This window comes from Fundulus heteroclitus, chromosome 3 (genome assembly GCF_011125445.2).
Source record: "Fundulus heteroclitus isolate FHET01 chromosome 3, MU-UCD_Fhet_4.1, whole genome shotgun sequence".
In the NCBI taxonomy this organism is placed as follows: domain Eukaryota; kingdom Metazoa; phylum Chordata; class Actinopteri; order Cyprinodontiformes; family Fundulidae; genus Fundulus; species Fundulus heteroclitus.
In genome coordinates this window covers 27,815,072-27,826,645 of record NC_046363.1, presented here as the reverse complement: position 1 = coordinate 27,826,645, position 11,574 = coordinate 27,815,072, and the positions used below count along the sequence as shown (strand labels likewise).

Below are 11,574 nucleotides of genomic sequence, written 5' to 3'. Positions count from 1 at the left end.
CACAAAACCACAGGAGTGACGTTTAGAAGTAAAAGCGATGCTTTATTGGAATCACTGTGTTCAAAGCAGAGGGTTATACAGTGGACACAGTAACAGGAGGTCATCGTTCTACAGAGCGCTGAAGAAGGCGAGGAGGCCGGTGTCGGGAGACGGATGGGCCAAGAGCTTCTGGATCTGAAAAAGAAAAAAACCATCAACATTTGTTAGTTGAATACAGCCAGAAATCCAGTGTGCATGAAAACAGTCTAAGGACTCGTTAAATTTGTCGTTCTCTGGAAAACACACACTTCAAAAAGGACATACAGATACGGCAAAAGCACGGTACACTCTTTCAGTGTTTGTGTTTTACTTATTAGGACACGATAAAAAGATCTGGCCTTTCCCAAGTTCTAAAATAATCCAAATCCAACCTTACAGTCAAACAAAACCCTGAAAATTTTCAGTCGTTACTTAATGGTGAACTTGAAGTATTATCACTAGTGATTTTGTACCAAAGTGCGCCTATATAGAGTAAAAACGTACATTTGTTTTATCCTTTCTGTGCTTTTCATGTGTGCAGCAATGTTGGCATCCAAATAACGCGCGGCCACTTAAATCACGCGTGAATATTCGTAATCGTGACGCACCGACTGCACCAGGGCCTGGACTAATAACGTGCGATCCAAGGCAATAGATCTAAACATGTGGGAATGCCAGGCGTACGCTTACAAAAGTAAACCACATTTATGCAAAGGGAAGTCCTTTTTCAAAATTCCCAACCCATCGAAGGATGCAAGTATGCGAGAACAAGCAGCAGCATGGCGTGCCGACTGACTGACAGCTGGCAGTAGGATGGGAAGGTGTGTCTATACTGCTGAAGTCCATAAGTCACTTCTGGGCTTCCGGTTCAGTTAATAATAATGGCTGCGCTTGAGGATTGATTATAGTCTGCTTTGACAAATGTTTTGGGGGGGACGCCAGGAGGTGTCAATTATGAATGCTCCAGTGTGTTATACTAAGAATATTCCATGTTTTACAGGAATATGGTTGTATGCTTTTGACTTTAAATGTAAAAAAAAAAAAAAAAAAAAAAACAAGCATAATATCATTTATTAAACAAAGCTAAACCAGGAAAGGCTTTGTGTGAAAACCCAAGTGACTCCATTGCTTGTTGAACCACATTTAGCACCAATTACTGGCAGGTGTTCTTTTCAATAGGATTTTAATCAGTGTCCCACATTCACCTGGAGGAATCTTTCAGCTCCTCTTGCTTATGCAACCATGCTTCATTGCTTGCACAACCTAGTTTCAAACAAGCTTTAGCTGCAAGAGTGATAAACTCACATTTAACTCGAGAATCCATTCAGAGTTCATGGTCGATGTAATTACTGCCCAGGTGCTGAGCCCACATCATCATCCCTCCACTACCATGCTTGTTATTTGGTATGAAGCTTTTGTGATCATATTCTGTGTTTGGTTTTCTTTGAATGCACCGCTCTGCAGAATGGCCCAAAATTTCTGTTTGGTCTCATCTGTCCCGAAGACATCGTCAGAGCTCCTGTTGTTCGGTGAGATGCAATTTTGCAGACATCTTCTTTTAGAGAGGTTTTTTTCATGGCAATCCTCCCAAATAAGTCATATTTGTTCACTCTTTTTTAAAATTACTTTCACAGACTAACAATTAACATACTAACTGAGACTCATGAGTAGGATATGGAGGTCTTGAGTTTTTGCACCCTCTCAGAGCTTTGCACAGCTGACTTTAGATTTATGGAAGACAAACAACTGTGGTAAACTTTTCCCAGTTTCAACAACTCTTTTTTTTTCTTTAACAGTAAAATGTTGGACTTCAAATGTTTAGGAATCGCCGTGTGACCCCTCCAGACTAATGCAACAACTGCTCTCAAAGATCATTGCTGCTGCCTTTAAAAAACACAGATCTCCACGCTCCAGACTGGAAACCCTGCAGATTGCATCAAGTCACTGATTTGCAACTATCACTCCTCCTGGATCATCATGTAGGGACAGCAGAAAAGAAAACTCTGCTTCAACAGGAAGAGCCCTCAACAAGAACCAGGCTCAGTGTGAACGACCATCTGTTCACACTTATCTGTTCATTGAGTGGATTTATTTAGCAGAACCTGGCTGCTACTTTTCCTCTTAAATCCTATGACACCAACTAAGGTGTTCTTGTTTTTTTTATATTGCTTTTCCATTTTAGCTTTATTTTATGTTGATAAATATACCTTTACAACATATTAAAGACTAGATAATTTAAAATTTTGTCCTGATACATAAAAAGGCCACAGTTGATACAGGGTAAATTTTCTTCATATCATGGCTATATACACAGAAATTAATCATCAAAACAGATACTCAACAGTGAGAACAAATCTCATCATTACTTCTCTGGCTTCCAGTTCATTCTAAGATCAATTTTAGGATTTTACTGTTTAGAGTTTTAAGCTGTCTTGCTTTGATTTCTTTTTATAATGCTTAACTTTTATTCACCTTTAAAGGCCCTATAGTCATCCATTCAGTTTTTTTTATATATATATTCCTACATCTAAACTAAAACACGAATTTCCCCTGTCTGGTGACTGCCAAAACTTTTCTCTGCAGGGCTATCAAAAGATCTACTTATATGCCCTATTTTGTGTTTTCATCTGACTTTTCTATCTTTTACTCCTATTCTTTTGCATTTTGAATAAGATGTATTTATATTTTACTGGAATGCCTTGATGTTTGGCTTAAAAAGTGTAGAACGTTGATGATCTCAGTTGTTTTTGAATGGGCTGAAGGAATAAATAACATGTTATAGCGTAATTACACAGAGGAACAGAGAGCAGATGCAACAAGGACCTCTTTAAAGTTGGGGTGTCTGGCGTCTTGAACGAGCTGCAGCAGGACGGCCTCCGTGGTGGTGAGGTAAGCTCCGCTTTGCTTCAGCCGTGACAAAGCAAACAACCGGTCCGTCTGGCTGAGGAGTGAAGGATAACAATTTAACAGAAAACTTTGCACGTATAGAATATAACTGGAGTAAAGCAAAAAATTACAGATACCTTCTGGAAGAAACAGCATCAGCCACAATATGGACCTCTATCCCCTTCTCCAGAAGATCATATGTTGTGCACTGAGCAAAAGATAAGGAGGGAGGAACTTTTTATCCTTCAATTTAAAAAGATTGGTATTATCATTACTATTTCTGGCTGTCTTTTATCATTACCAACATTAAAAAACAAGTTTACATAGTTCAGACTATATATTATATATAAAAAATAAATAATTACAGCGATGCAGGCATGTGCCTCTATTCCGCACAGAATGGCTTTTTTTGGGCTCCCCAGAGCCTGTAACTCCTTCTCCACTTCCTCTATGATCATTGTGAATGAGGTTTTAGAATGAGCAGTCAGATCGCTGGCCCCCAGCTCCGGCACGGTGGGTCCCAAGCCTTTAGGGTACTGCTCTGTCAAAATGGCGGGGATGCCCAGAATACGACTCGCCTGCAGGAGCGAATCGAGTTTAGACACGACGAATGCCCAAACGTTTTCTGTCAAAAATGAAGATGAACAACGTGAGCAACCTGGAGGAGCCTGGCTGCGTTGCTGACGATGTTGGTGAACTGGAAGATGTTGGGTCTGAACTTCTCCTGCATGTCACACAGGAAGAGGACAGCATCCTTGGTGGAGAGCCTGCCGATGTTGGCCACTGCAACGAGCACATTAAAACCTAAGAAACATGCATGCTTTGTTCTAAAACTAAGAGTGCTCAGATCGATACTATGCATTGTTTGCACTAATTCAACCTCGTCTTCTTCTTTTGTAAACACACATTCTGTGGCCTTTAAAAGACAATTGATCCTGCTATTAAATTACAAACAGGCAGATTCTGTATACCAATTAGGTGACCTCCAAAGTCAATTGTTTGCACTGGATTTAACTTCAGGGAGTGGCGTCGAAACTTTTTGTCACGTGGGCCGAAGAATATTTTGTTAAAAGAAACAAAGTGTTCCATTTTTTTTTTTTTTTTTGTTGGTTTGTTTTAAAAAGGCATCTGTATCTCATGTTAGTTCCAAGGAATCAAATAGGTTTCACACTTTTGCCTGATTAAAGTAATGGCATAAGCTTTTCTGGTATTTTGGAGACAACTATTAAGAGATATTCTTTGAAAAAAGGACAGAATCTATTTGTGCAAATCTGATTGCTTCAACTCATCAGCTGCCCATGGCCTGTCGGTCAGATTTGTACTATTCTTGAATTGTAGTCGGGGGCATACAAAATCCAAGGGCCACAAACACCCCATGGGCCACCCATTGGACACCCCTGATGATCATAATAAAAGGTCTGAGTTTGTGATTTTGATAAGCCAAGATGTGAAAAAGTTCAAGAGGAATGAATACTTCAAGGTACCTTAACTCACTCAGGTCTGGCAAATGAATTGTTACAACAAAATTAGAGGAATGCAAGGTCGAGGGTATTGCTCTGAATGTTTCTGCAAAGTAGCAATGTGTAGCTGTATGAAAACATCTACAAAACAACAGCTCAGACACATAACCTCTGAATTCTCTGGATCAGTGCAAACCCCAAACAAAATAAGAGGCAAATAAAATCAGCCTAACTGGGCTTTTTAAAAGTAATGAGACTTACTGTTGTTGTCCAGCTGTGAGCAGGAGGAACAGATGACAGGTTCAAGGGGACGGTAAAAACATTAACTACCAGGTTAAAGTATTATTTCCCATGCGACGCGTCCTGCAGGAGAATATTTACCCATTAGTTGCAGGTAAAAAGGGAAGCATGTAAACAGCTGGTTGTAACAAACAATGGCTAACGCCTGTTACTAAAACAGGCACGTTACGTACAAAATAAATGTAAAAATGTCTAAAACTAACCTCAATTTTAGAGGAGACTCGGAACTACGAAGAACTCTCCAATAAACCCCGCCTTTCAAAGAATATTGACCAATAGAATTGCACGTTTTGCAGATTTCCGTGTGTTTCATCCAATAGCAGTGCGCGTTTGCTGCAGCCAGGTTTGCCAATCCCGAGTGGGCGGAGACCATTAGGTGGGACTCTTGTGAGCTAAACATGTCCGACAAGGCTGAGTCTCCAACAGAAACACATAAAGAAGAACAGCCGCAGTCACCGTCAGAAAACTCCGAGACTAGTGAAGAGAAGAAGAAAAGTAAGAATGCCTAATATATGTAACGTGTGTTGCAAAAAAGTGCTTTTGTGCTTTTTTTTGTTTTGTTTTGGGTTTCTTTATCTTGCTAACGCTAGCGGAAGTAGTTTTCGAGTGGATGACGGAGATGATAACTGACAGCAATTTCGACCAATAGGACGGCTGCCTTTTTCACTTTAGCCAATAAACGTACACCTTTTGAAGCACGTGGTAATTTCAGTCCAGGAAGAAAGCTACAGCTAGTGCTAGTAAATATGAAAACAAAACAGCTTATTTATTTTTTATCTGTGCGTTGTCATATATTTAACAATTTATGTTACAGCTGATTATGTGATCGTAATATTTCTTACACGTACTTAATATTATAAATCTGTAAAATAATTTAGGAAACATCCTACTTTAGATAGTTCCTCGTTGATTTTGAGCAAACATTAAAATACTTATTTTCCTTATTATATGTTTCTTTAACCATTGAAGACTTAATTTAGGACCGAGCATCATTGTCTGTGGTATGTCTGTCACAATCTATGGTTAATTCAAATATATTGGGACATGATTTGTAATTACATTTTCTGAGTTCAAAGTAATAATTTAAAAAACAAAACAGATTTTATAATTCCTCAACGTCTTGAGGAGCTTTAAGTGTAAAATTTGATTGGCATGTTATTTTTTTATAATTGTATAACATAACAAATTTTCAGACATGTTTGATAATCTGGGACAATTTTACTGATCTAATCCAATACTTTTAACTATATTTGTTGCATTTATTGACCACCACTTTTTTGTTCAATTCTTCAGCAGGTTAGTTTCCTTTCCTTTTAGCCGTTTTGTGGGGTAAATTAAGCAACATCTCCAGTATGCCATTCCTTTAATTCATCTCTTGTCTATAGCCACTTATTTGTGCAGGGCAGCTGGTGCACATCACCATTGGGCGAGAGGAAGCCACTGTGCAGCCCCCATTCTATTTAGAAACAATAAAACACATGGAAAGAATAATAAAAACAATAAGACCACTAGTATTTATGAGCAGAGAATACACCTGTATACTTCAATATATTTTTTTGCAGATTCATGCTACTATTACAATAATCATTAACAATATTTGAAGTAATATGTGATTCACATAAACTGATAAGTAAAAAAAAAAAAAATGCTGGCTAAAGGTGCGTTCCCACCGAACATGAACGAGATGATTTAAAGCAAGTGATTTATATATTATTCCTACGCAAAGGTGCTTTCAGGAGCAGATTAACGGTCTGTGATGTGAAGGATTTTCGGCAAACAGAGCGAAGCTAAACTGTGAATAAATCAAGGCGAAATCTGAACTTTTCAGTCAACCTCCTCGTCCATTTATTTAAGCACAAAAATGTTTTTTAATTGTTCCATATTTAGACTGCACAATCGGGCTATATTACTATTGAGCAATGATGGATTAACTGACTGAAGACTCTTGTAGTTGGTGTCCCGGAGGGAGATGGGGTGAACGTACCTTTAAGAAATCTCTGTGTTGACCTACTTCTTCGATTTTTTTTTAAATCAGGCGTTATGTGTTTACATCTGGGACATATTTCACTATATTTAAATGCTTTCCCAAATCAACACACAACATTTGATATTTTGTAATAACAAGAAATAGTACTAATTTAGATTAAGCGGGTCAGAAAATGGATGGATGGATAATAATTTAATCGAAGTGTAATTCCCGAACAAAACATGTTTGTTTTGATAGCCTATTGGATCATTTGTATTTTGTATCAAAAAAATTTTAACAGTACATTATTTATACATATTGTAAACATATTCAAATCTACCTGAGGCAATTTTATTACCTCTAGATTTTGGAGATCAATCTTTGTGACATTACCTGCGGTGTAATTTGGGACTTTGGTGCAAGCACTCTCTGCTTTACCATGTAATTTTCAATGTAAGGAGGAAATGCTTTTATTTGAATTTATTCTGATGCCCCATTTTATCTGAATTCGTCCTACTGAGGAGCTTTACTGTAAACATGCAGAAAGATCAAATTAAAGTAAAGCATTAGGCTCTTTTTTTTCAGCTTCCATTGCAGTTGGATGTGAATTTAATACATTGATTGGTGTTTCATGTCTAGACTTTAGCATAGAGCGTATCACTGGCTGCCTAACACATCCTGAGGATCATCTGCGGATAAGGAAAGACTGCAACCAACTCAAAATAAAGATGAATTATCAGTAGTGTTGTTAGCCTGATTTAATTTATTGTTGGCATTCTCTAATATCCTGAGCCTTTCGCATGTATTACGGCCCCTGACATACAGTAGATAGAAAAAAACTTAAACAAATCTTCAGATCCCTATATCAGACTGGACAATTATGAAATCCTACCTTTATTTTACATTTATTTACTTGACTTTTTTTTTTTTTTTTTTTTTTACATTTATTCATTGGTGAGAGAGAGAAAAAAATCCCACACCAAGAAAATTTGCACACAAAAAAGGGGCCACGATTAGTGGCAAACCCAATAATTCCCACTGAAGAGTTTTTGTTTTTGAGTTTTCTTAAGCAAATTCTTTGTCTTTTAATAGAGTTTCCAGGAAAACTTGTAACCTGTGATTCATGATCTTATGGAAGGTAAATATGATGTGACATGAAGGCCCTTTTCTTTGGCCACTCTTCAAATTGGGAAATACCACAGAACACGATATTCAACTCAGCGTTGCTCTTCGTGAGTCAGGAGGAAACGGCTGCTTGCACAGACTTGCACATATCTACAGGCAGCAAAGTTTAAAACATTTCAAAGTAAAGAAGTAAAACTTTCACAGTTTGGGAAAAAAAAGCACTCCCACAAGTTCCCTCAGCAACTTTGCTATACTGCAGTAAAATATAGATTTATTTTAAGTTATTTGTTTTGTCGGGGAGCCAAAAAATGTGGAGTATCCATCCTGTATCTGTAATTTTTCACCGTTTCCATACTGGCTTCCATGATTGGGGGGGGAGTTAGGGGTGTCTCAGTCATCTTTATGTCCTCCAGTACAAAAGGTAAAATTTGTGGCTGTTTCACTACGTCCACTGGAGATGAAGTTCTATTTACACCAAGAGTCTGCTGGGCGCTTTGCTTACATTAAAGAAAACAAATCTGTTCAAGGCTGAGGGTAAAAACACAATAGTCAGTTTAGAGAGATATCATGCAAGTGCATCTAAATGTTTCTAGTTGTAATTATATTATTTTTTTATTTTTATTAAATCATAAGCATGGAAAAAGAAAATAAATAAAGCAGGCTTATTAGGATTTCTATATTGTAAAGGAAGTTTTGTAATGGATTTATTATGCCACCAAAGCAATTATAGGTTATAAAAGGAGGAAAAGGAGGCTTATTTCTGTTGGTCCAGCAAACCATGGTCCGTGTTTTAAAAACAAGACAAAAACTCATGATACGCTTTTTTTTATCCTTAGGGGAAGCACTTTTTTTTTTCTCCCTCTCATCTTCTGACGTAATGAAATCCTTTCCCAGGAGCTCATTAAGTCAACCATTTTCGTTCAGATTTGCAACGGGAGCTGGCTTCAATAAAAAAATAAATTTGTTCCCTTCTACTTTTCCAGTCGATGTGCTGCTGAAGGCGGTGGGAGACGCTCCTATAATGAAAACGAAGAAGTGGACGGTGGACAGGGGCAGGACGGTGCAGTCCCTCGCTCAGTTCATTTCTCGCTTCCTCAAACTCGACGCCAACGAGCAACTGGTGAGGATGACTCTTCCATAATCTGCTTGGAGTATAAATAAAAACCCCACCGAGCGCCTCGGCTCTGTGAAGTCCTCACCGCGGCTGTTTTGCTTTATTTTTCAGTTCATCTATGTACACCAGTCATTCGCGCCATCGCCAGATCAGGAAGTGGGCGTCCTCTTTGATGTGAGTTGATAAACTGTTGCAATGCTCCGTAATGGTGCTATTTTAGTGTTAAAGTTGACTTTTTCCTTTTAACTTTATTTGTAAAAGATGTAACAGGCTGAAAATACAGTTAAATTCCTCGTTCTGTTTTAAAGAACATTACAGCATATAAGCACAAACAATATCTCTACAAATTTGTAGTTTTTGTCTTATTTATTTAAAGAATGTTGCAAAAATATGTTTTCGTTTTGAGATATCGGTGAGTACAAATGGAGTAGATTCATAGTGGCAATACTTCCTGATTCTTATTTTAGTAGAGGTTTGGTTGCAGGAAGGAAACGACACAGACAGCCACAGAAAAGTTTATCAAAATCAAATCTATGCTTCCCCAGAAGACTTTTGGTCCTTTAATGTTAAAATCTGACAGAATACCACTCCTCAGCTAGCAGGGGTTGACCAGCAGAGGGCGCAAGAAGAGGGGAACTTTCTGGACCAAAGCTGTAAATCCTCTCAGACTTTGCATTAATAGGTGGCTGTGAAGGACTCAAGTCCAAAAAACACAAAAGGACGCTGATTGTCCCCTTTCGGTTGCTACACATATTCTATTTTTTACTCATATATTCTTTAAATTTCCATCAACATGGTATTTTGTTTCTTTTTTAGACTTTCTGTCACTGATTTATTTGTTTATTTATCTTTTTCTGTCTCTTCCAGTGTTTCGGCAGCGACGGGAAACTAGTTCTGCATTATTGTAAATCTCAAGCTTGGGGTTAATTGCTTTATTTCAATTTGAATTATGTCATTTAACAAAAAATTACCGTCTTCAAGTTTGTATGTACATACTCTGTAAATAAATAATCGTAAAAAAACATGTCTTAACTCTTGTTTTTCCTACAGAAGTAATTACTGATTCTGTTAATTTAGTTTGAGCCTGTTACTGTGTCCCCTTATAGACTGTTTTTGCATTTTTTTCACACCTAAATGTTTCATATTATCAAACTAATTGTAATACCAGACAAATGTAACTCGATAAAATTCAAAAAGCAGTTTTCAAACAGTAATTGCATTTATCAGGAGAGGAAATCAATTCAGACCAACCTGGCACCATATGAAAAATATATAATTACTCCCTGTGATAAATTATGAATGAACTGTCATTTTCTTATTTTATATATTTATTTATTTATTTGAGAACTGCATTTAGTTTCCGGGCTCTGATTACTGCCAGACCTGTAGTCTGCAACATGAAGTAGATTTAAAAAATCTCAAAAAGTATCAGATCATGTCCTGATCTAAAGAAATTCAAAAACAGTTTATAGTAATTTACGTCTACCAGTCTAGAAAGGGTTATCAAGCCATTTCTGATGCTTTGGGTCTAAAACGAACCACAAATGGAAAAAAACAGTGGATGATCTTCCCAGGAGTGGCCGGCCTCCTAAAATTACCACAGGAGTGCATCAACAGCTCATCCAGCAGGTCAGAGAACTGAGAATGACATGAAACACTGCAGGGTCCACTTGTCTCAGAGTTTATGATTCAAGGAGAAAGAGTATCATCCATGGGAGAGGTTCAGGGGCTAAATCTCTGATGAAAAGAAGACAAATGCCAGTCTTACCTTAGCCAAAAATGTTTACTTTGGGTGATCTCCACAACTTTTGAGAACATTTTGTGTGGACTGACGAGACAAAAGTGGAGCCGTTTGAATAACGAGTGTCCCGTGATAATCGGAGGCTGCTTTGCTACTTTAGGACCTGGATGTTATGAAACCATGACTTCTGCTCTTTTGCAGAAAGTCCTGAAGGAGTTTGTGACCTCTAGCTAAAGTCTACTTGGGTCATGCAGCAGGGCAATAATCTGAAAGACAGCAGGTAACAGGTCTGTCCTTCTCGACGACCCTCTGCTGCAGGGACGTGCAGAGGGGGGGGCGGAGGGGGCTTGAGCACCTGCCCCTTTGTCCCTTGGTGCCCAAAGTGCCCTTTTGTCAGGTTTTTTTTTTTTTTTTTTATGTGTGCGTGTTTGTTGGTGTGTGTGTGCATGGTGCATGTCCAAAAGAATAATAATTTAGATATACCTTGGCTGGTTATATGATCCACATAACGTACCCTCACTCTGCCCTACTTTTCCTCTATATAATATAGCTCAGTGGACCTGCCCCTTTAAATCTGCAGCACACTTGACTGTGCTCTGTGCTGTTTAACTCCACTGTCATTGGTTATACTGCTTTAAATCTCGCCTTCCCTCTTTCTGATTGGCTGTTTTCTAGTCTGTCCGTGTGCGTGCTTGCTTGGAGCGGAGATTTCAGTTTTGAGTCATACAGGAATACTGTGGTTACCACAATTAATACTAGGCTACGGAACTAGTCCCAGTTAAGAAACTAATTATCTGCAGTAAAATAGGTGAAAGCTGCTGAGTGCAGTTCTGTAAAGAAGCAGGCGAGAGAGTTTTGATTTATGGAACTTGAGAAATGTAAGTAACCAACGTTAGCATCTCAAAATAGCATCTAATTCTGAAGTATAATGCATTTATCAACAGAAACCTAATCTGTTTTATAA

The 11,574-nt window shown here is 38.1% G+C and overlaps 2 protein-coding genes across 2 annotated transcripts; one reads left to right on the top strand and one right to left on the bottom strand.

Annotated features, from left to right (window-relative positions):
• Positions 1 to 21: 21 nt before the first annotated feature.
• On the bottom strand, positions 22 to 4,980 carry isoc2 (isochorismatase domain containing 2). The gene is made up of 7 exons (XM_012875160.3): positions 4,868 to 4,980; positions 4,626 to 4,727; positions 3,563 to 3,687; positions 3,270 to 3,482; positions 3,042 to 3,112; positions 2,842 to 2,959; positions 22 to 174 (listed from the first exon to the last, which is right to left on the bottom strand). Coding segments are annotated over exons 2-7 (594 nt in total). The 5' UTR covers positions 4,627 to 4,727; positions 4,868 to 4,980; the 3' UTR covers positions 22 to 108.
• Positions 4,981 to 5,016: 36 nt separating this feature from the next.
• On the top strand, positions 5,017 to 9,893 carry atg12 (ATG12 autophagy related 12 homolog (S. cerevisiae)). Its single transcript, XM_012875161.3, has 4 exons — positions 5,017 to 5,159; positions 8,739 to 8,875; positions 8,981 to 9,043; positions 9,737 to 9,893. Exons 1-4 carry the CDS (start codon positions 5,063 to 5,065, stop codon positions 9,794 to 9,796), a joined length of 357 nt encoding a protein of 118 aa, XP_012730615.2. The 5' UTR covers positions 5,017 to 5,062; the 3' UTR covers positions 9,797 to 9,893.
• Positions 9,894 to 11,574: the final 1,681 nt, after the last annotated feature.

What these genes read in the sequence shown, in the direction of transcription:
- isoc2 (XM_012875160.3), bottom strand. An exon ending in ACGCAGCCAGGCTCCTCCAG is followed by an intron (nt 3,483 to 3,562) that starts GTTGCTCACGTT and finishes TCGCTCCTGCAG; the next exon opens with GCGAGTCGTATTCTGGGCAT. An exon ending in GACACCCCAACTTTAAAGAG is followed by an intron (nt 175 to 2,841) that starts GTCCTTGTTGCA and finishes TTTCTTTTTCAG; the next exon opens with ATCCAGAAGCTCTTGGCCCA.
- atg12 (XM_012875161.3), top strand. Translation starts at nt 5,063, where the DNA reads ATGTCCGACAAGGCTGAGTCTCCAACAGAAACACATAAAGAAGAACAG. An exon ending in TCGACGCCAACGAGCAACTG is followed by an intron (nt 8,876 to 8,980) that starts GTGAGGATGACT and finishes TTTATTTTTCAG; the next exon opens with TTCATCTATGTACACCAGTC. An exon ending in AAGTGGGCGTCCTCTTTGAT is followed by an intron (nt 9,044 to 9,736) that starts GTGAGTTGATAA and finishes TGTCTCTTCCAG; the next exon opens with TGTTTCGGCAGCGACGGGAA.